The sequence below is a fragment of the Panicum hallii genome, chromosome 9 (genome assembly GCF_002211085.1).
Source record: "Panicum hallii strain FIL2 chromosome 9, PHallii_v3.1, whole genome shotgun sequence".
Classification (NCBI taxonomy): Eukaryota; Viridiplantae; Streptophyta; class Magnoliopsida; order Poales; family Poaceae; genus Panicum; species Panicum hallii.
Window position 1 is genome coordinate 4,686,452 of NC_038050.1, and position 27,702 is coordinate 4,714,153.

A 27,702-nucleotide genomic window follows, 5' to 3' on the forward strand; every position below is an offset into this window, starting at 1 on the left:
TATTCCTAAGTACCTGAATGTCACGGACTAATGCTAAACTTTAGTACTTTTAATATTAATATTAGCACTTGGATCAAACACTTTCGGTATCCGGAGGCGGGTGATTTTGTTCAAGAAGAAGAAGAGCATTTGAGTAGAGGAGGCGGTGTCTGTCAGAGGCGCTGCCGTCTTGTTGAAGGGCGCGGCAAAAGTACCAGAGGAGGTGGTGGCAAAGCATGGGGATCGGAGAGCGAAAAGAGAGCGAGTCACGGACGAGGACGACATCTTCTCGTAGGGCACAAGTGACCGGCCAGCACGAGCAATCTATACGACACGCGCCAAAGACACGTTCCGAGCGTTTATTGGTGAACATTCACAAATGCGTTACGAGGTCTCTCTCTTTTTTCGCTCAATAAGCACGCGCGCGCGATTCGTTTATGAACGTTGATTTCGCTACACAAAGTTATGGTTTTAAGCGGAAACCTAAGGAATTTTTTATGGTTTTAAGCGGAAACCTAAGGAATTTTGATTCTTGCGGAAAGAACGTGACAATAAGAACGAACTAAGATTTTTTTTTGACGGGGAACGAACTAAGAAATCATTTATCCATTATTGATCTTCTTTAAATGACGAACCCGAATCGCTGATTAACTTACCAGGGGATGACAGGCTGACAGCGGTATAGTACAGTGTACAGTACAGGACAGCCATGACGCGCCCGGCACAGCTAGGAATAGGAATTAGGATGGTCCCTCCCTCCCTCCCTCCTGCTTACTCGAGGTGATCGTGCGGCCGGAGCGACATGAACATGGCCGCGTAGTGCCTGAGCCGCCGGTCCCCGTCGTCGGGACCGGCGGCCGGCGGCGGCGCCACCACCGCGGTCGCGTCCACCTTCCTGGCCCTGTACCGGCGCCACGCGAGCTGGATGTTGACGGCGGCCCACGTCCGCCAGTTGGACGAGTAGTACCGCGCCGTGTGCTTGAGCTTCTCGTTGGCGAACTTGTACCGGAAGTGCTCGGTGATGAAGCGCAGGTCCGGCGCGTCGAGGCAGAACGCCTGCGCGGCCTCGACGCACTCGAACGTCGCCGACGAGGCCGGGAGCCGGTCCACGAAGGGGCGGCGCAGGCACCACGACAGCAGCTCGTCGCCCAGGAAGTTGCCCGCGCCCAGGATGCACGTCGCCACCACGCCCTTGGTCAGCGGCTGCGTGCTCCGGAGCTTGCCTTGCAGGATGAACACCATGCGCTGCACCGGGTCGCCCTCGCGGATCACCTTCTCGCCGCTGGAGAACACCAGCGGCCGCAGCCGGTCGCAGATGTTGTCCAGGATCAGGTCGTCCATGCCATGGAACAGCGGAACCTGACAAGGATTTTTTTTTTGCAACAATTTCATCAGGCATTCAGGCAAAGAAAACTGCACATTTCCAATCAAATATAAAAAGTCAGGAAGAATCACAGGAAGTTTACTGACCAAAAGCTTATCAGAGAGTCAGAGGCCGAACTACCTGCTTAACCAGCTCCAGGCAGAGGTAGCGCTTGATGTCTCGCCTGAGTCCTTCAGGCAGGTCCTTGATCATCTCCATCTCCTCGTCTCCCGTGACGGCCGCCCAGCGCTCGCGCTCGTACTTGCGGACCCTCTGCCTCAGGCGGGACGGCAGCTGCCTCCGTCTCATCCACCATTCCATGTCCCGGAAACGCAGCTGCATCTTCCGCTTCCTTGCCAGGACGGCATGTAGAAATACCTGCAGATTCAGTCGGTTCTACTCAGCGAAGTGGTGTGACACGATCATACAGAAGGACCAAACATGAAAAAACTGTTTTTACCTGTATGTTTCCAATCAGCAGTGTGAAGAGCATCAAGCCACTGAGGACATTAATTATGCTGAATATCACCTCGAGACCATTGCTCGTAGGGGCCAGATCGTTACCAAAAGTACTGCCAAGCAATTCAAGGAATTGTACAAGTTTTACGAATATAATAAAGAAAGAAAGAAGGTTTTGAATATATAGCAGATTATTAAGATAATTATTTTTGTAGCGAGAACAGCCTCAGTGTTGGAGGCAAGTGAACCTAAATCTCTCAAACTGATTACCTGAGAGTCATGAGCCCCCAAAATATAGGGTAGAGTATTTTGACAGCAAGCGAATTGCTTGATATAACAGGAAGAGCCCCCAAATAGATTCCATAAGCAAAGGACCCATTTCCACTTAGACAGGTAGACAAGTTTTGTTGACCAGAGGAGGTCACGTTTGTGTCACATGCGAATCCATTAATATTTGATGACCAAGAAGAACGAAAACATATCTCCTTTGAACAAGCGAGCGATATTAGATCGCAACTGTTTTTTTTCTTGCATTCCTCCTGAAGGCAGGAAGCAATACGCTGAATTGCAAGAACGTACCAACAACCACCTGCGATCTGGATATGGCGGAACGTTTGTGAATAAACATTGTTCAGATAATTCAGTATGCATTAGTCTTAAGTCTACTACCAATTTTATAAGAATTCCACATCAACAATATATTCTATACTTTCCAATTAATTACATAGGAAGGGAATACTCACATGAGACGCAATGAAATAGGCAAATAGATTTAGACCAAATCCCCACCATATTGTTCCAAAGATGTAACCAGTCACCTTCTGCATTTTCCTCATGATATGAATACTGTGGTACACCTTGGGGAGGAATTGAAATATGAACATGAGCAGCAATATTGTCATGATAAGTTTAACTTGCTCTTCCCTTATTAACTTTGGTATAACCAGCCAGAAAATGACCTGCATAATTTGATGGACCACCTTGTTGAGCAAAACAGAACTTGCAAATTAACAGAAAACACAGCTCAATCTCTATAGAAACGAACTTCAGGAACATAAAGAAAAAAAAGAAACAGAAAAAAATGCTAAATTCTGCCTTTGAGATCCTTCTTGTAAATTGTTGACTTTTTCTGATAACAAAAGCCCCTGAATATACTGTAAACGCTTCTGTCGAATATCCTAACTTTTCTCAGAAAGGTGTTGTTCAACCAGTGTCTGTCTATTAGCAAGTTTTCTGACAGTACATTATTCGAAATATTATCTTAGACAATCTGAGATGGCTCCCTTAAAGTACAAAAAACCAAGTAAACGTAGAGAAAGGAAGGGTGTTAAAAACCATTCTATAACAAAAAGAACATGTGGGTATGACTGAGCACTATACAACTAGGTATGTCAACTGTAGATCAATCAGTTACGCGAACAAAATAATTTGAACTATTTTTTTATGATAAACAACTGCCTCAATAATCCATCGATTGATTTGGAAAGGATAGAAATAGCGTATTCCATCCATGACTGGTCCAAATAAGCACGGCTCCACGTACACCATGAAGCCATGCCCCCACGTGAAATTGACAGGTGCAATCATGTGAAACAAAAGGAATATGTTCCAAATATTATGCGACAAAAACTAGGCCTCACTTAGAAATTACAAGATTATCTGGATGACAAAGACTGATAAAAATAGATAAGAAAAAAAAATCTGGGAGTGTAGCCACAACACCAGGTTTGCTCTGAAGTCTCAAGCAGTGACAGATGTGAAATTGGAATATCCTTTTATGCTGCAGAACAAACCACAATTTTACACTTGTAAAGCTTGTGGCATTGCAATCTGGTTGGCTTGTGGGCATAGAAAACTGTAAACAAGCCACAAGGTCGCGCTACCATCAGCACCATACTGATAGGCGTCACTGAACTACCGTTTTCTATCCAGTTTTCTTCCATCACTGCTGGTTACCTCATTGTAAGTTGTAGCCACGGTCATTTTCAAATACCAACACGATACTGTCCTTTTTCCCAACATCGCGTGATTGCATCCATGGTCATATTCAAACACTATCAATCATTGTCGTTACGCCATTATCGATCCGTACTAGAAGTTCCGTAATCGCATCAAACTCTATCATTCTGCGGCTAACCTCCGACCTGAATTCTCCATCCTCCCAGCAATCACCGTGGGGGTCATGATCTTTCAAGAAAACTGCACCCCCCCCCCCCTGCCACCACACACATGACTGCCAATGCCAGAGTTGCACATTCTTACACATCAGCTTGCTACTGGGCACTGTTGTACCTGCAATGTACTCGCTTGTGTCCTACTTCTGCCATTTCGACAGGGATCCAAGGGCGTTGTGCGCTGTCTCAGAAGCGGACACGAGACATGTCCATAATTTGAGGGCGTTTGATCCCTCAGGCCCTCGCCTAAACCGCTACAGCGTTGGATCATATGCTTGGAATCTTTGTTCCGGTTTTTTTTCATGGTGAAAAATGGTAGATCGAGTTCAGGGAGGGGGAGGGGGATCATGGATGCCAGCAGCTGACCTGCGGGATGGGGAGGATGACGAAGAGGTCGAACCAGAGGCCCTTGGCGGAGCGGGCGTAGTGCGCGGCGATGGCGCGGGCGTCCCAGACGAGCTTGCCGCAGCCGACGACGAGGGACTCGCGGGAGACGTAGGCGAGGCGGAACTGGAGCAGGACGTGCGCGAGGTGCGCGGCGTCGGCGCAGGTCCGGAGCGCGGTGACCGCGGCGGCGAGGCCGGCGTCCATGTAGAGGCAGGGCTGGCCGGCGCGGCCGATGGAGAGCGCGTAGAAGAAGAGCGGGTCCACCGCCAGCGCGGCGGCCCGGCCCAGCAGGATCCACCGGTTCCAGCGCCGCACGCGCTTGCTCCGCGGGTCCAGCACGGGCCCGAACAGCCACCGCGCCGCGGCGCCCGCGTGCTGCGCCGCCGACACCGGCGCCGCTGGCGTGGCCTGCTGCGCCTGGACCGGCACTAGCGAGGACCCCGCGTCGGCGTCCCAGCCCGGCTCGTGCACCTGGTCGCAGGTCGTGGAGTGGAACGCCGGCACCCCGGGCTGCGTGCACGCGTAGCACTCCCCCGCCGGGTGGCCCGCCGACACCGACGACCGGCCGCTGCCCCCGGACTCCTCGTCCCGCACCGCGCCCGGGCTCCCCCTGACCCCGTCGCACACCCGCTCGAGCAGCCTTGTTTTGTTGCCAAGAAAACAAACAAAACTCAGGAGCGGAAACAAACACAAACACCCCCAAGTCCAAGGCGATCGAAGCCATTGCCGCAAACTCGAAGAACTCAATTTCATCAAAATGAAGCCGAGGGGGATCGAGCACGGACCTCGCGGGGAGGGAGCGGAGGAACGCGAGCGGCGGCATGTCGTCCCAGCCGCGGCGCCGGGAACCATGAACGGAGGACCCTTCCTCGCCGGCGCGAGGTAGGCGGAGGCGCGCGGCACCAGTCCAGTCCAGCGAGCGCCGAGCGGAGGAGCGCGCGCTAGGCTGCTGGCGCTGGGCGTGGGATGAGCAGAGCAAGTAAAGAGGAGGGTGCAAGTGTACAAGTGTGCGGGTGCCCAAGCACGCGCCGACGTGGCGCGTGCGTGCGCCGTCCTTGCGCGCCGGTGCGGAGCCTCCCCGGTGCACCTACCGGATCGACGAGAGCGACCAGTGGGGCACATCACCAAACAAACGAATCATCGATCGTGCTACGAGTTTCGATGACCCGATTTCGTACCCGGACCTGGCGCTGCTGCCTCGTTTCTCGCAACCACGTACAATAATCATACCAAAGGTTCATGATAATATTGTGGCTTTCCAATCATGAAACAGCATTCATGTCTAGAACCTGGAACTGGCGACGGGCCCTTGCCCTCGCGATGTTACGCGGGGCATCCGCGTCCCGGTCCTGTGCGGCGGGAGTGCACTAGCGGCGCTCGGGGCCCGTACGACGGCGGCGGCGCGGCGGCTACCGAGTACCAGACGCATCTTTTTGGTCGCGCGCGCGGCAGGGATGAGGCGGCGAGCGTGACACCTCGCGTCGTGTGCGGCTGGGAGTTGGAACCTTGTGGAGTTGACGTGTTGAACTTGTTGTGTGGCGTGAAGGGGGGCGTGTGCGTGTGCCCGCGGTGCGTGGGCTGGGTTCATGCGAGCGAAAAAAAATGAGGGAGGGTACGGCCCGTGCAGGTGCATGCGGGCCTGGGCCTGTGCTGTTGAATACGCATGCTCGGTGATGCGTACTAGTCTGGGCCGCCGGTGGGGTCAGCTGGGGAGCCAGGCCGGGCCTCAGATGGCGATCAGTGGCGAAAGCTTCCATTCCACAAACAGGCCTCACGCCGGCAGATACATGCGGACAACGTTGTCAGCATGTTCTTGGCAGCATGTTCATCAGTTCATGGAATGAATCATGCGAGGCAGCGAGGGGGGCCTCGCCTCATAAGGTTGTCCCTCTCGTCGATGAAACGAGAGTATCAGACATACACTCCGGGGCGAAGTCAGAATATAATGTCATCAGGGTCAGTCAGATTCTTATCAAGTTTAACCGGATCTAACATGGGGAGAAATTATTAGGTATAAAGGATTTCGCGAAAATCATCGAGGTCGGCCAGCTCTACACCACCACAAAGCTCCGCCCCTGCATACACCTAGGGCTCATCCGCTCCCTACCGCTTCAGCTCCGCGCCTAGTGTTCATACTGCAGCGCGGAGCTGGGGAGCCACCTTTTCAGTTGGTTGTAGCACATCGATATTTGTTTTAGCTCCACGCTACAGTGTAGTATAGTCCCACACAGTACTGTTGCTGTAGCACGGAGCTGAAGTCCCTCTGGGTGGAGCCGTTCCCAAGGCGCCCTCAGGCAGCGTGCTGCGTGCTGCTTCTGCTGAGTGTGCAGTGCAGTGTCCATCACTCAAATAGGTTCACCGAGTCTCAAGGCAGCGGTAGGGAATACAAAACCTGCAACAAACTGAACAATAGTTTGTCTCAGCTCCTTTTTTTTTGTTTACCTTTTTTTCCTTTTGGCTTGCACAAACTACTAGCTTCCATTGCCTGCATCACCATACACTCATACAGCACCAACACTTACTTGTCCAGAAAAACAACACAATAGTGAAAAAGACAAATACTCTCCAAAAGGATCTTTGAAATGGAAAAAAACAAATAAAAAAGGTGCTTTCAAAAACCAAACAAATGCTTTATGAGAAGAAACTCCCACGAAAAAGGGAGTCATTTCCAGCCGTCGAAAAATAGGACAAATGGCTTCAGAAAAAGAGGACGATTCTTCTCAGCCGTCGAAATGGGCGCACAAGGATACAAACCCACCCAACGGCACATGAACCACGCGCCCCCCACCGGGGCACCGGGCACTGACGTGGGGCCACACACCAGTGGCACAACACGTGCAGTACCCGCACCGTCGCACGGAGCCACGGACACTTCACGAACACCTGCAGTGGCACGGCACGGCAACGGAAATGGAGGGGGATATTTTAAGCTCCCCCTCGATTTTCCTCCGCCTCTCGAACTAGTCATCACTCATCGCATCGCCCGCATCGCGCAGCGCTCCACTGCACGCGCGCAGCAATGGCGACGAACGCCTCGCCTCCGCTGCAGCTCGCCACCGCCTTCCGCCCGCTCGCCTCCGCCTCCGCCGCTGGGGGCGGGGGCGGGGGCGGGGGCGTTGGCCTCCTCGCGGGCGGTGGGGTCGCGGCGGGGCGCGGCCGAGGGCGGACGCAGCGGCGGGTGGTCGCGGCGCGAAGCGTGGCGAGCGATCGGGACGTGCAGGGGCCCGTGTCGCCCGAGGAAGGTGCGTGGCTGCGTCCCCCTGCTGGCTCCTACTTATTCGTTGACGGTTGGGTGGCAATGCGGTTCGAATTGATGTGGATTGCTGCGAGTTGCGATAAGGGTGTGTGATCCTTGCGCAGCGCGGGTGCGTGCGCTGGCCTTCCGTGTGTTTTACAACCGTGGTGAATTGCTGATGCGGGTGGTTTGTCTGGGTTAGTGGTGGTTCTGTGCGCGAGCATTGCTAGATTAGTTGCAGTTCGTATTCTAGACGTTCGCCAAATTTGCGAATAAACTTCAAAATGTCTTCGCGGAATTCAGTAAAACTGGGGCTGTTCTGACGGTCCTGTACCTAACAGTCGAACAACGTTGCAAGTTCAGGTAATTTCTGGGTGGTGGGTTGAGATCAAGCTCTAGTTTGTTTGTGCGATAATCCAGTATACATCAACCTATCTTAACTAGCAGAGTTGTACACATATTTAGGCTTTTCGTTTCTTCTGAAGGTATTTGAGACACTGGTCAGATTCCAGGATCAGTGAATCAGACAATAAAAGAAAAATGATCAATCAGCTGAGGCAGAATATTTTGTGAGACTCTGTAGATATAACTAGCTGATGTGGCTGCAAATAAAACTAGCACACTTTGCCCTTGAATTTCGATTATACATATATTTGTTGCAGGTGATGGGTTATATATGTGCCATATGCAGGTTACAGTGCAATAATTTTCACAAAGTGCAATACTTGGGTGATTTTCTTTCAATTGGACATGTAAATTTCATACCATGTAGGATGAATTTTAAGGTTCTAAAATTATGGTCTTGCAATACAGGGCTTCCAAGTGTGCTAAATTCCATGGACTCATGTGCCATTGCATCAAACATTAAGCACCATGCAGAGTTCAAACCCTTGTTCGCTCCAGAGCACTTTTCGCCCCTGAATGCTTACCATGCAACTGCTAAAAGTGTCTTTGATGCACTTCTGATAAACTGGAATGCAACATATAATTATTACAACAAAATGAACGTAAAGCAAGCATATTACCTGTCCATGGAGTTTTTACAGGTGCCGCAACCTTCTTCCTACCTCATTATTTGTCTTTTGCTAACTGCATCCTGATGTTAGTTGGTTATTTGTATAATGCATGCAGGGAAGAGCTCTCACAAATGCTATTGGCAATCTAGAGCTAACTGGTGAATATGCAGAAGCATTAAAACAACTTGGACATAACCTAGAGGATGTTGCTAGCCAGGTAAGGTTTGTTTAAGAGACTTGCTTCAGTCTGTATCGAAACATTGCCATGCACTTTCACTATGCCAAATACCCCCAACACGTTTATGATTGGTTCCCATTTTTTATAATGTGGCTTGTGTTCAACTGTTCTTCTTGTAGCTTCTACAACAAGTCAGTCTATAAAAATTTTTTGAACAAAACTTTATTTGATGCTAAAATGCTCTGCGTTTTCTTAAGTTTTGGATATGTTGTATTTGCTGCGAAACAGGAACCAGATGCTGCCCTTGGCAATGGTGGTTTGGGCCGCCTGGCTTCTTGTTTTTTGGATTCTTTGGCAACATTAAATTATCCAGCATGGGGATATGGACTCCGCTATAAATATGGCCTCTTTAAGCAGCTCATAACAAAGGATGGTCAAGAGGAGGTTGCTGAGAATTGGCTAGAGGTACCGATATGACTTCTTATCTTTGTACAACTTGATCTCCAGAGGTTGATTATGTCGGTATATTGGTTAAAAATTCAAGATGAGTAACTATTTATAGATCTGCCTGTTAGCTTCTTATGCCAATCATGACTGCACATTATATTTTCCAGATGGGATATCCATGGGAGATAGTAAGAAACGACCTCTCCTATCCTGTGAAATTCTATGGTAAAGTGGTCGAAGGCACTGATGGTAGGAAGCACTGGATTGGAGGAGAAAATATCAAGGCTGTGGCTTATGATGTCCCTATCCCTGGCTACAAGACTAGAATTACTAATAATCTACGTCTTTGGTCGACAACGGTACCAGCACAAGATTTCGACTTGGGAGCTTTCAATGCTGGAGATCATACAAAGGCCTATGAAGCTCATCTAAATGCTGAAAAGGTGTAATTTGTATAAAATTTCCTTTGGAGTAATTAATTCTCAGCAAACTAATTTTTGAAGGCTTAAAGTGTCCAATTGCGTCTGTATCCTCTTAATTTGGCTTTACAAATTGTCTAGCATCTCATTTCATTTCTTTTACATCTTGCTCTTCTTGATGCCACCTTCTGTTGTAACTAAATCATATAGTGTTCATCTATTGGTATTGCTCATCTGCATAAATACAAAGTAGATGATAACATTTGGTTCTTGATTCCCATACTTGATAGCATGTGTGTTTTGTGTTTATGTTTGAGTTTGTCCTTGCATCTTTGATACTGTTTTGTTATATTTTTCGTTATTGTTTAGTGTTATGTTGTGCTATTGTACAAGTCATGGCTTTATGTGAGCTTGGAAGGAGTCGTTATATGTAAATTATGTCTGATTTACATGTTTTCTTGTCATGCCAGATTTGCCACGTATTGTATCCAGGTGACGAATCACCAGAGGGGAAAGTTCTCCGCTTGAAGCAGCAGTATACATTATGTTCAGCCTCACTACAGGATATTATTGCTCGTTTTGAGGGTAGAGCTGGTGATTCTCTCAACTGGGAGGACTTCCCCTCCAAGGTTGCAGTGCAGATGAATGACACTCATCCAACATTATGCATTCCTGAGTTAATGAGAATACTGATTGATTTTAAGGGATTAAGCTGGGATGAGGCATGGAGGATTACTGAAAGGTATCTGCATTGCCTAATAATCTGATCTTGAGATTTAATTAAGATCTAAATACAAATTACACCATGATCTTCCTGTTCTAATTAACTTATTTAATTCCCTCATTTATCTTCAATCGGTGCTGATTTCCTAATCATTTCCAGAACCGTGGCATACACTAACCATACAGTGCTTCCTGAAGCTCTAGAGAAATGGAGCTTGGACATAATGCAAAAACTTCTACCTCGACATGTTGAGATCATAGAAAAAATTGATGAGGAGGTATTAGATGTGCAGAAAATGCTTATGCAAATTATTTCTTGCTTTTTAAGTTGACTTACAATTCCTTTTCTCTATCTTTGATTGTAACAGCTGATGAACAACATAGTTTCGAAGTATGGAACCACAGATACTGCGCTATTAAAAAAGAAGCTGAAAGAAATGAGGATTCTGGATAATGTTGACCTTCCAGCTTCTATTGCCCAACTATTTGTTAAACCTAAAGAAAAAAAGAAATCTCCTACTAAATCAAATAAGAAATTACTTGTTAAATCTTTGGAGACTATTGCTGAGGTTGAGGAGAAAACCAAGTTGGAAGAAGAGGAGGCAGAAGTTCTATCTGAGACAGAGGAGGAAAAGGTTGAATCTGAAGAAGTTGAAGCAGAAGAAGAAGATTCTGAGGACGGGTTAGATCCATTTGTAAATTCTGATCCTAAGTTACCAAGAGTTGTCCGAATGGCAAACCTCTGTGTCGTTGGTGGACATTCAGTAAATGGTGTAGCCGAAATTCACAGTGAAATTGTGAAACAGGATGTGTTCAACAGCTTTTATGAGGTATCAAAACGAGGATTTGAATATTGTCTCTCCATGTTCTTATGATCATTTTGGACACATGACATTCCTCATATGCTCTTCTTTTGGTGTTTATTTGGCAGATGTGGCCAACCAAATTCCAGAATAAAACAAATGGAGTGACTCCCAGGCGTTGGATCCGGTTTTGTAATCCTGAATTAAGTACAATAATTTCAAAGTGGATTGGGTCTGATGACTGGGTGCTTAACACTGACAAACTTGCAGAACTGAAGAAGGTATTTCCATCCAGTAATCTATTTCCTTTTTCAATTTGCTAGTAACTTACAATATGCTCTGAGTTTCCTTGTTACATATGCTGTATTTTGTTCTAACAGCAGTTCATCCTGTAACAGTTTGCCGATAACGAAGATCTGCATTCGGAGTGGCGCGCTGCTAAATTGGCTAACAAGATGAAGGTCGTCTCTCTTATAAGGGATAAGACAGGATACATTGTCAGTCCAGATGCAATGTTTGATGTGCAGGTATATTTCTGTAACTGAATATCAGGGCTATCATATGGACTGGTGGTGAAGTTCATGGTTGTAGTGGTTCAAGTCATTAGTTCAAGCCTGAACCCTGACCCTTTTAGGTTTGCTGATTCTTATAAAGAAACATATATCATTTGTTGGTTGACTTAAGATTTCTCATCTGGATTTCTTAGGTGAAAAGGATACATGAATATAAGCGACAGTTGCTAAATATCCTTGGAATCATCTACCGCTACAAGAAGATGAAAGAAATGAGTGCAGAAGAAAGAGTAAAGAGGTTTGTTCCAAGGGTATGCATATTTGGTGGGAAAGCATTTGCAACATATATACAGGCAAAAAGGATCGTTAAATTTATTACAGATGTTGCAGCTACTGTGAACCATGATTCAGACATTGGAGATCTGTTGAAGGTAACTTTATCTCTTCTTAATACCACTTGCTATATTTAATTTCCATCTTCTGGTAATATCCATATGACTTCGACTAATTGTCTTGTTGCTACCAAAAAGTAACACCTACTATCATATGGATGCTTAACCACGCTACTTCAAACAGACAACTAATGACCATAGTGTTCACAGTCAAAACCTCTGAGATTTTTGTTTTATTTCCAGGTTATATTTGTTCCAGATTATAATGTTAGTGTTGCTGAGGCGCTCATTCCTGCCAGTGAATTGTCCCAGCACATCAGGTAATAATCTAAACATTAACATTCTGCAAATAGGCGCAAAGGACTTTTACCTAAATTGGTTGAGGTTGAAGTTTTCATGTGACTTTTCGTTTATCAGAAATGCTGTCACTGTTTTTTTGTTTCTATGGAACATGTGCTTTTCTCAACCTCGTATTATCATTCAGTACTGCTGGAATGGAAGCTAGTGGGACCAGCAACATGAAGTTTGCAATGAACGGCTGCATTCTTATTGGTACTTTAGATGGTGCGAATGTGGAAATCAGGGAGGAGGTTGGAGAGGAAAACTTTTTCCTTTTTGGTGCAGAGGCACATGAAATTGTGGGTTTGCGGAAAGAGAGAGCTGAGGGAAAGGTACTGCACTTGTTTGTATACTGATCCTTTTGTCAAGCTAGTGAACATCTTTCCATCTAACTATGTGCAGTCCACATAGCGCACATCAATCAAATTAATAATTTTACCACTTTTTTCCACTTGTAGTTTGTGCCTGACCCAAGATTTCAAGAGGTTAAGGAATTTGTCCGCAGTGGTGTCTTTGGGACTTACAACTATGATGAATTGATGGGTTCTTTGGAAGGAAATGAAGGTTATGGACGAGCAGATTATTTCCTTGTTGGTAAGGATTTCCCCAGTTATATTGAATGCCAAGAAAAAGTTGATGAAGCTTACCGAGATCAGAAAGTAAGTTCTCCAGCTAACGCTGTTTATTTTCTTGGTTCTGTGAGATGAGTATGCAAACTTCTAGCCTTCTGATGGTTTATATGTAGTGTTTCACTATAGCATGACCAATCAAAATCGTAGCACGGGTTTCTATTAATTTCAAACTACAACACTTTCCAATGAGTGAGATGTTGTAATTCTCATGTTAGTAATGGGTGTAATTAGAGTTCTACAGAATTCTTTCTGAAAAACATGAAAGACACTTCTCTGTCATGTTTATTTTCTTGCATTATTTTTCTTGCTGGGTAAGGCTTCTGGAGTGAGCAGATCATCAGGTTGGGCACATTTCACATCATTATTTAGGCTGGAGAGTTTAGCATTTAACTACACTATTGTATTTAAGTGCGGTCGGGTTCTTTCTTCATCGTACTTTTTGGCATTGCCTTCTACTCACCAACTCATGAATTTATACTCCTACCCGCAGCTATGGACAAAGATGTCTATCCTCAACACAGCTGGCTCATCCAAGTTCAGCAGCGATAGGACAATTCATGAGTATGCCAAGGATATCTGGGATATCAGCCCTGTCACCCTTCCCTAGAGAGGGGGGTATCAGGCTATCAGCGGCTTTCGCCCCCATTTCCGGCAGCCCTCAGGATTAAGGAGCAACTGGTCGCGCCATTTGCCTCAGCCCCCTAGCAGTAGCAGGAAGCGCTGCTCGCCTCAGTTTTTGTGTAGACAAACGAAGGCAAGATGAGGCATAGATAAATGATGGGACTATGCTATGCATGATAGTTTCATCTATTGTAATACTATTGTCAGTTGGTCAGTACCTTGCCTAGCTTTGAAGCTGGGTTTTGCCGTGTATATCCTTTAATAATGCTGGGGCAGGAAGACCATCCATCATTTGGCTCGCTGCTGATCTGGCGACGTGTAGTGTAGTTAGCCCATTGCCTAGCTTCCTGTTGGGGTTCTTTCTCTACTGTGTAAGTGGCCTTTTCGTAACGAAAAGGGCGGGAAAGTACAGGCGACGCGAGTGCTGGGGTGACGTCGCCAGATTCGCCACCATTCGTAGGCAGATTGGTGGGATCATGCAGTGTGATCTCTTCATCGTGGCAGAGATCACGATCTCTAAGGTGAGAAGAAAGGGATATACGGGGTGATTAGATAGGATCAAGGATGGAATTGACTTCGCTTAAATAATGAATCTGTGGTACGTTCGAGCAGATAGGATGTGGAATAGGGGTGCGACACGAAAGCTATGGGCACCGACCGATTTTAGATTTAGCGAGGGCCAGGCCATCGTGATTCTTTATAACTCTGTTTACACTTACTTTTTTTTTTTGCGAAAATCTCTGTTATGGTGAATGCTATTTTATTTATTGCGGGAGATTATAGATGTTCGTAAACTAAATGACAAGTGAATTGCAACAGAGGCAGACCATGAGAGATGGATGATGGGAACTTGTGTACGGCCTAAACCAGTACATTAATTGCAGCTTTTGTAAACCGCATAATTAGCCGAGAAAAGAGAAACGTTTATTTTTCAGTTTTACAGGGGAACACTTGACCTTCTCGGATTGCCGAGTGACGTAGCCGTTGCACTGCATTTGTTGCATACTGTAGGAGCTTTCACTCGCAGTCGCAGATTCATGTGCCGCCAGATTAGCATCTACCGAGAGAAAGGAAGCGTAAAGTTCCTTGTGATATACACCATTTTTCTTTTGGAACCGATGATCCGCACCAGATATTTCATTCTTTTACTAGTCTGAATACGAATTCGAAGGAGTTGTTCTAAAACCAGGATAAGGACCCCTCAAAAAAAAAACCAGGATAAGACACATGGTATGTTACTTTCAGTAGTGTCTTTTCAGCAGCAGTTCAAATTTTTTTTCTTCTTTTTTTTTGAAGTGGAATTCGGTGTGTGGAGCTAAAAGACGTGTTTACAGATGAAAGCTCGCTGTGGGCCATATTGAACCTTTCAATTCACCCACAGTGACAGTGTATGCATGGACCATGGAGTACAGCTAATGGTGAATTATAAAAATCAGTACTGCCATTTCCGTTGTCTGTTTATGTCGAACCTCGTAATGGACTTGGTCGAAGCTTGGATACGCATCATGCTAAACATTCCACTATTCTAATCCACACTCTCTAAATAATCATAAATCATTCATTTTCTCAATAACAGTGATCACGATGTCTGAAGGCTCCCTCTCGATCAATGCTTTCATGTAAAACCTTTACTAACCTCAAGAGGTGCGTGTGCTCGATACCTGTGTGTTTAAGTTACATGACATTCACTCTTTCTTTATTTTTCGAGATGCGTTTCTTTTACCATTTAGGTATATATAGTAAGGTATTTTGCATCTCTTAATTTTTTTTATTTCTAATGTATCTTCCGGAAGAGGAAATATTCTAGCTCCAACACTGGCAACAGTCACAAGCCTGCCTTCCTTCTAGTAGAAGAGTTCTCAGAATCTGCAATGCCATTTTTGCCCCTCACCCACTGAAGCCGCGACCGGGACCCCGGGGAAGCTCCAAAAACGCCTAGCCTTCCCTAGGTTAGCCTTCCGACGCGTCTGCCCCGGACACCGATAAAAATCGCGACAGCGACGCCTCGTTAATAAATTATTACCCCGCGCCCGATCGGAATAATAATGCACGGCCCCGGCACACCTCAACGCGGCGGCGCCACGCTAAAAGGGAAAAAAAAATCCACCACCACTCCTAGCTTCCGGTGCACACTTGTACTCCGAGGCACAAGCGCAGAGCAGAGCAAACCCTCAGCTAGCTAGCTCGCCAGCCAGTCAGTGACAAAGAGAGCTCGCGCCGCCGCAGCTGAGCTGAGAAGCTAGGGAGCTAGGGGATCCGATCGGCTCGGTGGTGCTGCCCATGGCCGGCGCCGCCGGCGACGGTACGGAAGGGGTCGGCGGCGAGTGGCCCTTCGCTGGCGCCGACGCCTTCGGGGAGTACTCGTCCGTCTTCGCGGAGCTCGGGTGGCCGGGCGGCCTGGCCGCGGGCGCGGGGGAGCTGCCGGTTCTGGATCTGCCCGAGGCGGCGGTGGCGGCGCCTGCGGAGGCGACGCGGCCGGTGGTGGAGGTCGTAGCGCCAGCCAGGTCGGGGGACGCCGCCGCTTCGTCCAGCTCAAGCGGGGACGGGGACGGGGACGGCGACGGCGACGGCGCCGCGCCGGGGAGCCACGATCGGAAGCCAGCCGCTTCCGCCGGGACAGCGTAAGTGCACGCGCCGTAGCGGTAGTACCCATAGTAGCACGAGTTGACGCTTGGCTGGCGGCGCTCGGCTCGCCGGCGGCGAGTGGCGGTGGCGGAGCCGTGCTTTTGGGGCACGAAAGCGAGGCTCCGCGACACGTTCTTACGTGCGCTAGCTGCGCGTCCGCGAGGGGCAATCTCGTCAATAGCCGGCGGCACGTCCACGCAGATCCGCGTGCCGCGTCGTCGGCTCTCGCGCCGCGATTTGCGTGCGCGGATTGTTCCAAGTTTCACGCGCTTTCCTTTGTTTTTTCCTCCTCCCTCTCCCCTTTTTCTATTCTGCATTTCCGTAGGTTATTGTTGATCAGTATTTCAGTATACCATTCACCTGTTCGTATGCATACGTATTAGTAGCATTTTTTGTTAGCAAATTGTGCATCTTGTTATCAATAGATCCAAATAGAAACAGCCTCTATATAGTTTGAAATTTGAATGGGCAAACTTAATGGATACGGATGCTTCGATCAGAAGTTGTTCAAGGCAGCATTTCTTGACGAATTGTTTGCTCAAACTGCATGTTTATTTTGAGAAACACCTTTCAAGCAAAGAAAAGAACCGGAAAACATACACAAGAGCATGTCCCATGCTTTATTTGCTCCCACTTTCCTCGCTGATCTGCATGTCAGCAACGTTGGCGGCGAGCGGCCGGAACATCCAGTGGGGGCCGTGGTGTGGTCACGTCCATCCTGCCATGATCGGCCGACCAATTTCCTTGTCTTACCTACCTTTGCCGAGTTCAGTGCGCATTCAATCCTGCACTCCAGCCTACACTGCAATAACTGCTCGAAGGCATGCATGGATCGATTGAAACTGACGCTTGCTGCTGATAGATCTGCTCACTATGACGACATGCCAGTACACCATGACATGCCTTGTGTTTAGTTTAGTTTAGTTTTGATGGGCAGTTTTGACCTTTTTTCTTCAAATAATAACGACATGAAAGTTGTTTGAGTTTTTTCGTGATCGGTGTCGTTTGTCTGAGAAAGCTTTGCCGGATTTGCGAACGCAGGAGTACGAATCCGGCCGCGGCGAGGAAGGGGCAGAAGCGGGCGCGGCAGCCGCGGTTCGCGTTCATGACCAAGAGCGAGATCGATCACCTCGAGGACGGCTACAGATGGAGGAAGTACGGCCAGAAAGCTGTCAAGAACAGTCCTTTCCCGAGGTGATTATTCATTGCTTCATCCGTCTCCTACCTTTCTAACTGCTATATATCTCATTTTATGTACACGCAACCAGGTCCCCTCATTTTCACTGTTTTTCTCCCCATTGAAATCTTCATGATTGTAGTATTAGTTTGAAAACTCTGAGTTTTACAAAGGAAAAAATCTAGCCTTTTATAAACTAGAAATTAACAAGAGAGACGAATTTGGCTAAAATTAAATGAATTCTTGAGCAGGAGCTACTACAGGTGCACCAACAGCAAATGCACCGTGAAGAAGCGCGTGGAGCGGTCCTCGGCCGACCCCTCCGTTGTGATCACCACCTACGAGGGCCAGCACTGCCACCACATCGGCTCGTTCCAGCGCGGCGGAGTAGGCGCCGCGGCGGCGCACATCCATCATAGCGCGACGGCCGTCGCGCTTGCGGAGCAGATGTCGTCGTTCATCCCCCCGCGGCAGCTCTACGGCTTGCCGCCGTTGCACCCACAGAGCTCGCCGTCCTCGGAGACCGTCGTTAGCCCGACGTCCACGTCTTTGCAGCAGCTGAACGGCGGCGGCGACGAGCTGCGGCAGACAAGCTTCAGCCCAAGGGTTTCCATGGTGCGGTCGTCGCCGCCGACGCCTTCATCCGTGCCTCCGGCCATCTCAGTTGAGAAGGCCGGGCTACTGGACGATATGGTGCCTCATGGAGTAAGGCACGGATGATGGCAAAATGGTAAAGAAACTGAGCTAAAATAATATATATCCAGTACGGATTTTATTTTTAGAGTATTGCATGGTCATATATAGCCTCGTTGGCAAGTTATGTTTTTTTGTCTATACTTCAATTTCGTTTTCCTTATTGTGTAGTCTGATTATTAGGCCGATATTTTATTTGTTTGAAGTGGCATAATTTAGTTTTAGTTATTATTGTGAGCATACTACCTTCTAATGTAACTTGCTAAACTTAATTAACCTCTAGCTTTGATAGAAACACTTCATGGTGACTTGTTTTTTTTTACTTTTTAAATGGAGTAGAGCAATGCATCTTCTCAACTTTATGTTGGCATGTACGTAATAGGAGCAATTGGCACTTCAACCGTACGTGGTGCAACAAATGTACATGAATGTGTGTCTGCTAGCACACATGTGATTGAGTGATGACTCGAGAGATTAGAAAAAAAATCAGAGAGAAAACTATACACATGTGACTGAGTAGTAGAGTAGTCGGAAGACTTTAAAAACCATAGATAATGATATATACATGATACTCCGAGTTAAATTTTTGTCTTAGGAAATAGCTGAATACAATTTTTTTTTGTCTTAGGAAATAGCTGGGTACAAGTTATTTTTTCTGTTCCATCTCCAGCGTCCGTTTTGACTAGCTAGTTTTTTTTTTCATATTGCTCATGGTGGATGGGAAAAAAATGTAGTAGATAAATAGGTAAATGCCATAGATCCCTTTCAGCATATATGCTTGGTTGCCATCATCTAGAAAACTCTACATAAACACGCATATATAGTATATCGGGAGGAAAGATGTGCATGTGCATTCATACTTGTGCACATGCAAGACCATTCCTAGCTATCTTTTTAATCAAGTTTATAGAGTGACTTGAGTTGACCTGTGGAGTCTGATCTAATTCAAGTCCACACACATCTGTTGCAGACTTATCTATCTGATGAAGTCCTCTCGGCACCAGCTATAGGCAGCTACCAGCAGGAAGGCAGATCAACCAGCTAGGGTTCTCTATCTCCTGCGGCATTACTCATCAATAGTTACTTTAAATTGATCTTTAAATGACCAGCTAATGCATGTGGATTGTAGAGATTATGTAATACTCAGCTTCAATTTTTATGGACGATTATGGTATTTCATAGCTAATTTATCCAGAAGTGACCAGATTTGGACTCTTCATGGCAATTTTTTCTGCCCAGAGATAACTTACATCAGATTATTACATGACCCATCCTAAATTATTAGTCGTTTTGACTTTTTTAGATTTATAGTTTTTTCTATGCATCTACGTATAAATATTATGTCTATATAAGTATTATGTCTAGATGCATTGCAAATCCTATACATCTAGAAAAATTAAAATAACTAATAATTTTGGGATGGAGTTTTTTTCCGGTAATAATTCCAGTACCTATTGCAACTTCAATTGGAAATTGATGGAGAGATGTTCAGAGTTCAGAACCCCCAACCCTCCCTGCGTCTGCGTCCGATGTTCAGTACGTACAAGGGTATCTAGCTGGACAAAGCTGCCGCACTAAAACTTCATATCCTCCGAGCAGCTAATGAGCTAACCCTACTTGGAATTCAATTTGGTGTGGATGGAATGTTCCCTTCCGCTCCACCATGCTTGCTCCACCTGCTTCCTCTGGTACACTGGCACTGCTACGTGAGGTGTCCCCGGGTTCACATGCAGTGACGCAGATCTACAGGCCCGGCCGGCCCGCGCCTTTAGTGGCAGCCGGTCCTACCATAGAGAGGACGACGCTGCCTACCTCGCCGTACCTTCGGCTAGCTGGAAGCCTGGAAGGCATGAGCCCTTTCGATTCGTTCGGTTCCTATCGGCGACAGCGGCAGCGGCAATTGGGCTATCCGCTATTATGCTTCGTTCCTTTCTCATCTTGTCGACGTTAGATTGACCGCGACCAGTGAGAGGGGTGTCGTTTCCGGAATTCCGGTGGTGGTGCTCGCAGGCTGGCCGCTGGCCGGCCTCGGCGGCGAAAGGGGCGCACGCCGTCGGCCGCCGTGTGAACCGGAGCTGGACGAAGCGAAGCGACTGATGGGGTGTCAGCCGTGTGGCTTCGGGAACTGACCGGCCGGCGCGTCGGTGGGAAAGTTCCAGGAAAGGGAAAAAGGCGTAGCTACCTGCTCCACTCCCTGCCGTACGTCTCGGCGTTTGGCGTGCAGGGGGGCTCCACGCGTATGTGCGTTGGCTCGCTTGACCTTGACTGCTAACATTTATATTTAGTCTACGAAAAGATACGTTCACATATGTTGACGCCACCGCAGACTCCAAGTCTCCAATGGTAAACGATACCATGTCACGTCTTGTACAAAAGTAACAGAACTGCTGCTTCTTCTTCTTTTTTGTTTCATGCCTTCTCATCTGGGTACAAACAGAACTGCTCTTTTTTTTGTTTTTTCTTATTTGAGGGGGACGAACAGAACTGCTAGGTGGTAGTGGCGAACATGCGTAGCAGAACTGTCCCCACGGCCCGACGGCCCGCGCGATGCTTTCGGCCCGGCGCGCGCTGAGCCTCCTCGTGGGCCCGGTAGGCCGCCGCTTCCGCGGCTCCGCGCGCGCTCGCGGCCGCGCCGAGAGAGTGAGCACCGGCCCGCGTAGACGCCGGAGATCGCGCGTGGGCCTGAGGCTGATCCCGCTTCAACACGATCCATAGGTTGAAGCGGATCGTGTCCGGGGCAGCACACTCAAATGTTTCACTAACCTGCTTTGACCTGTATAAATTCCATCGCATGTGCTTACAATTTATAGAGTGTATGCTTGCCGTATCGGAATGCAAGTGAAGCTGACATTGTTGAACTTTTTGAACGAACAGAGAAACGAGGGGTCTGAATTCGATTCTCAAAAGTCAAGTCTCAGGAATCATGGGACACAGGCGTGACGACACTGCTTCTTTCGAAATTCTGCTTGATTTGGGGGCATGTTTGATACTTATTTCTTCTGACTGAACAAGGTATTCACTGTGCAGTGTTTCCAATATGAGCAAATTCTTTTAGTGCCATGAAAGATTTGATGTCTTCCTTATATGCCGTAAGATTTTTTGAATTGCCCTCGGCGCCATTAAATCTAAGATTTAGCAGCTCAATACCACAACCGTTACCGTTTACTTTTAACGGAACACAGCTGGAAGAGGCATTAGCATCACGTGAAATGATATTTATACCCCTACTACGCTGACCAAAGGGGTCACTGAAATCTTATCATTCACCTCCACCGGCTCCTCTCCCAGTCCGTTCTCTTCTCCATCCCGACGCCTCTATCGCGCCGCCTCCCTCAGCGATTCCGCCTTCCTACCACCGCCTCCGACTACCCCTGCGCGGCGCGGCAGATCCTCACGCTGGCGCCGGCCCCTCGCGCGGCGCGGCGGCTCCTCACCCGGGCGTGCCGCGAGGCAGCGCGCGTGCAGTGGTGCTTCCGTGCGAGCAACCGTCGGGCTGGGACAACAAAAGCAAGCTGCCTGTCTCCGAGACTGCAATTGCAAGCCAGCGAACTTGACGTCACTAAATTTTAATCCCATCACACATCGAATGTTTGATACTAATTATAATTAAAATAATCGTATAAATAAAAAATAATTCGCGAGATAAATTTATTAAACCTAGTTAGTTCATATGTTACAGTAAATATATGCTAATGATGAATTAATTAGATTTAATAAATTTATCTCATGAATTACTCTCAATTTATGCAATTGGTTTTATAATTAGCCCATATTTAGTCTGTCTAATTAGCATCAAACATCCGATATGATCCGGATTAAAAAATTAGGCTCCGGATCCAAACAATCATTAATCAAGAGGCGTACGGCAGGCTAACAGTGGCGAAGTTTGAGCAAATTAGTGGAGGGTGCATTTTCCCTGTGATTGCATAAATTTAGGATGTGGGGTGCATATATGGTAAAAAATTGATGCATATTACTGATTTTTATTTTTTTTGTAGGTGCATGTGCAACGTCTAGGTACTAAAGGGCTGTTTGGATCCCTGCCTTGCACGCCGCGTCATGCCACGCCACACGCGCCGCAGGCAAACAGCCTTAGTACCTTCGCCCCTAAACGTTTTGCAAATAATACAATACTTTTGAATGTTTGATTATTTAACATATCAACAACAACAAGCAGCTTTTCTCTCTAACAACAATGTTTACTGTTCAGCACCCCTCTAATCACTTTTCTATCTACCACCAATGTCTGAGATGTTTTGGCACTTATATAATAGCCCTAGGCGTGAAGTTTGGCAAGGGGAGCCGTGCATCCCAGACTTAGAGCTGGTGTTCGAGCACTTCTGCATCCACGCCGGCGGCCGCGCCGTGCTGGACGAGCTGGAGAGCAACCTGGCGGTCACGGACTGGCATATGGAGAGGGGCAAATAAGTCTTTTTATAGCCATTTAACAGCTCATAGGCGGTTGTGGCACTGAGAGAATAAATCTTAAATTCAATGGCACTAAGGGCAATTTAAAACTTTTTATGGCATACATGAAAGACATCAATAATATTTCATGTCATGGCACTGAAGGAATTTACTCTCTACTAGATAAGTTCTAAATTCCATAAGATCCGCGCAATGGATGTATAGAAAAGAGCACTCTATTTTTTTTACTGTATTTCCAATCAAAACATGTAGAGGAAAGGTCCCCATGTGGACAGGAGAGTGAGTAATGGCGACTTATTTCATTGGAAATTACTGAATTTTTCAAGTTATATATTCGTTTCTATTAGCACGATCGCATGAGCGACATGGATAAGACAACGATGCACCGCTGAAATGTGATGTGACCAAATGAGAAGGCTCGGCTTGCATTCGTCGATAAAGAACAGAGAGATTGTTTCACCATGGGCTACGGCGACTAGATTGTATTCATCTGCTTGCGGGCACTTTGTTCACAGAGCATGTTCATTTGTGCTACGGTACTCGTATCCGCTGTGGAAGGATCGAACATGAGGCAAGGTTTGTTATTCTGCAAAAAGAAGAAAAGAACGTCGATTCTGTAGTAACTTTTAGGAATACAATTGATGAATCAACCGACTATAGCAGGTCCATGGGTACAAGGAAATTTCCTCGAAGCAGCGAGAGCACAAGCGCTCGAGGATCTTACATCTACAGACGTCCTCCAAACATGAAAACACGAAACACAGAGTACTAGCAGCACCGTCCAACTTTTTATGCCTGACAGAAGAGAAAATCGTAGCGTCTCCTGCAAAAACAAACTATAATAAAGAATGGTCAACCAGTTCCTCTTCCTTTCTCGAATCCAACTCCTGCAGGCCGCGGCTCTCCGGGGGCTTAGGCGACCGCGGGCATGTCCTTGAGCCAGGCGTCGAGCGGCTTGCCGATGGAGTAGACGATGAAGCCGATCTCCCTCAGCTTCTCGGGGTCGACGATGTTGCGCCCGTCGAACACGAAGGCCGGCTTCTGCATGTTGTCGAAGATCTTCTGGTAGTCCAGGGTCTTGAACTCGTCCCACTCGGTCAGGATGCACAGGCCGTGGGCGCCCTTGGTGGCCTCGTACGCGTCCCAGACGCAGCTCACCTGCTTCACAGCCGTGGGGCTCGTCGGCTGCAGGTGCATCGGGTGGTCCCAGTCGAACTTGTTCATGGCCAGGTCCCGCTGGATCTGGTCCTCCGTCACCTGGGGGTCGTAGATGCTGATCTGGGCCTTGTCACCCAGCAGGCCCTTGCAGACGTCGATGGCAGGGGTCTCCCTGGTGTCACCGGTGTCCTTCTTGAAGGCGAAGCCGAGGACGGCGATCTTCTTGCCGGCGACGGTGTTGAACATGGACGACACCACGCGGTTCACGAACCGGCTCTTCTGGTAGTCGTTGATCTTGATCACCTGCTTCCAGTAGTTGGCCACCTCGGGCAGGCCGTTGCACTCGCAGATGTACACCAAGTTCAGGATGTCCTTCTGGAAGCAGGACCCACCGAACCCAACACTGGCGTTCAAGAACTTGGGGCCGATCCTGGTGTCCTTGCCCACAGCATACGCCACCTCAGACACATTGGCACCGGTGGCCTCGCAGAGCGCGGAGATGGCATTCACAGAGGAGATCCTCTGCGCCAAGAACGCATTGGCAGCGAGCTTGGAGAGCTCAGCAGACCATAGGTTAGTGGTGAGGATCCTGTCCTCAGGAACCCAGTGAGCGTACACATCCTTGAGGGCCTGGACGGCCTTCCTGCCCTCGGGGGTCTCCCGGCCACCGATGAGCACTCTGTCAGGCTTGAACAGGTCCTCAATAGCAGTGCCCTCCGCAAGGAACTCCGGGTTGGAGAGGATCTGGTAGTTGATGCCCTTGCTGTTGTGAGTCAAGATCTTCTCAATAGCCTCAGCAGTCTTGACAGGGACAGTGGACTTCTCAACAACGATCTTGTCAGACTTGGAAACATCTGCAATCATGCGAGCAGCGCTCTCCCAGTAGGTGAGGTCGGCAGCCTTGCCGGCTCCAAGACCACGGGTCTTGGTGGGGGTGTTCACCGAGACAAAGATGATGTCAGCCTCAGCGACGTGCTTCTCAACATCAGTGCTGAAGAAGAGGTTCTTGCCCCTGCACTGTTTCACAACATCATCGAGGCCAGGCTCGTAGATGGGGAGGGTGTCACTGTTCCAGGCCTCAATGCGGGGCTTGGAGATGTCGACGACGACGACCTCAATGTCTGGGCACTTGAGGGCAATGACGGCCATGGTCGGGCCACCGACATAGCCAGCACCGATGCAGCAGATCTTCACCATCTTGACAGCTAGATCCGTGACCTGTAATTGCAAAAGGTGCTTCTTTAGTGGATTGTAAAACAGAACCCATAATGATCCTGACATGGATCAGACATGACAAGCAAGTGTTTCAAGTTAACTGAACCGATCAGGATTCACAAACAAAAGCACCAGATCCTGAACATTAAAGCAAGATTGAAATAACAGAGACATGCAAAACCAGGTTCTATGAAGGTCATTTTAACTTTATTACTGAACAAATAGAAGTTACCAATTTGGCAACATCTGAAAAAGTTTTCCTGGCATCTAAAAAGGTTTATTTTCTTTGGAAGGTTTAGGACGTATCCAGATCTCCTTTTTGTTGAGCAATTATAGCATATATCTGCCTCCCTGCTGATCAAAACTGACCCATCTACGATCTACCACTCTTCTCAACCAAATACATCCGCAGTTAATGCTTTTAAAATTCTTTCCTTAGTCGAACCTGACAAATCAGGTATCCTGTGATCCCGTTCCAAGTTCCAACTACTACTCTACGGTTTACTGAAAAAAAAAACAGCGCCCAAAAAGAATGACGATCAGGAACCAGATCCGTGACCATCAATCCATTATGAATTTACTTCACGAAAACGATATGAACACCACCACCATGTTCTACCGCGGTGAGCCAGAAAGATCTGAAACTTTGATCCAAGACGGGAGCAGAGGATACAAATTCCAGGGAGCGCAAATCCTATTTTCAGTTACTACACCGCATAGTCGTGATCCGAATCAGATCCAAACCACGAAACTCTCAGATCTGAGGACACCATCTTCCTCAGAGAACAAACTCGGGGAGCAACTGCTCACAGAACTAACTCGAGAAACCAACTACTCGCAGAACGGAATCACGACCGCCGCCTGGCATGATCAGGCGCCGCAAGTAAAAGCAGAAAATCAAAGGAAGCAATCGCGCGGGATCGGGGTTCGAGTCTCACCAGATCTCGAGGAACTGCAGGGAGATCTCGCTCGGGGAGGGCGGGCACCCGCACCACCGACGAAGAGAGACGGCGATCTCGCTCTCTCTTCCTGCGGGGGGGCAGAGGGGAGATGCTCGCTGCCTACGAGTTGTGTGTGTGTGCAGAGGAGAGGCGAGGCACAACTCCTTAAATACCCCGCCACGCAAACCCACCGGACCAGATCTACCCCTGCCCCCTTCAAAAAATAACCGGGCCGTGTCGAGGAAAAAAAAAAGTAACGCGTCAAGGGTGGTCAGAAACCAGTAAATGAGAATGGGGTGGTGAGGTGGACGACGAGTGCTCAAGCTCATGCATGCCACCAAACTTGCAATAATCAAAAAGGCGCTCACATGAGTCCATGACACTCCACCAAACCACTTTCCTTCGATACCCTCAGCCCCTCACAAAAAAAAAGAGAGAAATTCTCCAACACCAGCAAGAGCATAAACAAAAGTTTTGTTTTTTTGGTTGCTGATTGAGCAGTTTTGGTGTAACTGAGCAGTCTGATGGTCTGATTACTCTCTGTCAGATCTGGCTCTATCTCACGTTCAGTGCACAGAGACTAAGGTCAGGAGAGATGGGTGCGTACATGTAGCCCATGAACTGGAAGCAAGTCAAGGAAGAACATGGCCTGCAGAATAACCTAAGAGTTGCTGCAATTTAATCCCACGGTCAACTACAAAACAGCAACCGAATAATTGAGCTCTGAACCATAAAATATGCTGCGAGTACTAACCAAGGATGCAAAAGCTACAGTATTGGTGACGGGGACGTAAGAAATGCAGGCCGGATCAACCGAACCGAGGCAGTAGAAAACTTCAAAGCCTGGAGCCCTGGACAGAGTCAGATCCAGGAAGCTGATGCCGATGCTTCTCCCAATGATGCTCTCCACCAAGTCACCAGCCAAAACGTGTGTTTTGTTTGCTGATTAAGAAACACAGGCTGGATCCAGTGCAGGGAAACTCCAAGGTTGATGATATAAAAGTTAAAGAGTAAGGGAAAAATAAAGGGAAAATTTTCCTAGCTAGGGAGGCTTTGTTTATGCAGAGATGGAGTGTAAGCAGGAAAAGGAAGAACTATCTTAGTCTGTAGTCACTGTCGTTTGATTAATGCTAGTCGTAGACTGAAAAAGACTCATCTTTTTTTCTACTTAAGCCACCATTTAGGAAAAGGTTCTAGTGAGAAAGTTCCTTAATTTCCACAGTTCTAAGTCATGGATTGGCACATGTTCAAGCTACCAAGTCAACAGATACCCTTGTTTGTCGCCCAAAAGATAAATTCTTTCAAAGTACAAGTCGTTGCATATATTGTTAAATACTAATACACAACATAGGAACCAAAAACCTGTTTAGTCAAACTAATTGAAATCTATTCAAAGGAAAAAAAAACTAAGTAAGATTTTTTTTTAAAAAAGACAATAATTTAATAAAAATGATCATAACACACATCGCTTTCGGCTTTGGACGTCATAAATAAGACACAAGACAACAAGCAAAACAAATCACCATTTTAAAACCCTCACCACCCCTACCAACATGCAACATCACCATCGATCACACCAACAAAAGGAAATGCGAGGAGAGCCTCCCACCGAGACATTTCAACAAACACCGGATCTGCATCTCGGCTCTGGCTCCTCGCCAACGGCAGTTCGCGCACGAACCCGCCGACAATGGAGTGAAGCAGAGGAAAAGGAACTACCATCACGGCGTCGCCCCCACCCGAATCGGTTGCAACCGCCGCGGAGGCAACCGCAACCACCAACCCA

General features: G+C 47.6%; 4 protein-coding genes across 4 annotated transcripts; 2 read left to right on the plus strand and 2 right to left on the minus strand.

Moving 5' to 3' along the window:
* Window positions 1-547: 547 nt before the first annotated feature.
* On the minus strand, window positions 548-5,506 carry LOC112876734 (cyclic nucleotide-gated ion channel 2). Its single transcript, XM_025940903.1, has 7 exons — window positions 5,148-5,506; window positions 4,342-5,002; window positions 2,545-2,760; window positions 2,072-2,397; window positions 1,803-1,914; window positions 1,484-1,720; window positions 548-1,338 (listed from the first exon to the last, which is right to left on the minus strand). Exons 1-7 carry the CDS (start codon window positions 5,183-5,185, stop codon window positions 751-753), a joined length of 2,178 nt encoding a protein of 725 aa, XP_025796688.1. The 5' UTR covers window positions 5,186-5,506; the 3' UTR covers window positions 548-750.
* A 1,810-nt stretch (window positions 5,507-7,316) lies between these two features.
* Window positions 7,317-13,987, plus strand: LOC112876003 (alpha-1,4 glucan phosphorylase L isozyme, chloroplastic/amyloplastic). The gene is made up of 15 exons (XM_025940026.1): window positions 7,317-7,604; window positions 8,411-8,643; window positions 8,729-8,830; window positions 9,080-9,256; window positions 9,406-9,681; window positions 10,128-10,399; window positions 10,541-10,658; window positions 10,749-11,210; window positions 11,312-11,464; window positions 11,582-11,710; window positions 11,890-12,126; window positions 12,331-12,407; window positions 12,572-12,758; window positions 12,885-13,085; window positions 13,549-13,987. Exons 1-15 carry the CDS (start codon window positions 7,382-7,384, stop codon window positions 13,663-13,665), a joined length of 2,964 nt encoding a protein of 987 aa, XP_025795811.1. The 5' UTR covers window positions 7,317-7,381; the 3' UTR covers window positions 13,666-13,987.
* Window positions 13,988-15,729: 1,742 nt separating this feature from the next.
* LOC112878328 (probable WRKY transcription factor 57) lies at window positions 15,730-19,414 on the plus strand. The gene is made up of 4 exons (XM_025942778.1): window positions 15,730-16,300; window positions 17,346-17,498; window positions 17,733-18,211; window positions 19,145-19,414. Exons 1-3 carry the CDS (start codon window positions 15,960-15,962, stop codon window positions 18,199-18,201), a joined length of 963 nt encoding a protein of 320 aa, XP_025798563.1. The 5' UTR covers window positions 15,730-15,959; the 3' UTR covers window positions 18,202-18,211; window positions 19,145-19,414.
* Window positions 19,415-23,195: 3,781 nt separating this feature from the next.
* Window positions 23,196-26,069, minus strand: LOC112874773 (UDP-glucose 6-dehydrogenase 5). The gene is made up of 2 exons (XM_025938289.1): window positions 25,914-26,069; window positions 23,196-24,978 (listed from the first exon to the last, which is right to left on the minus strand). The coding sequence occupies exon 2, from the start codon at window positions 24,955-24,957 to the stop codon at window positions 23,515-23,517; it is 1,443 nt and encodes a 480-aa protein (XP_025794074.1). The 5' UTR covers window positions 24,958-24,978; window positions 25,914-26,069; the 3' UTR covers window positions 23,196-23,514.
* Between the last annotated feature and the right edge of the window lie 1,633 nt (window positions 26,070-27,702).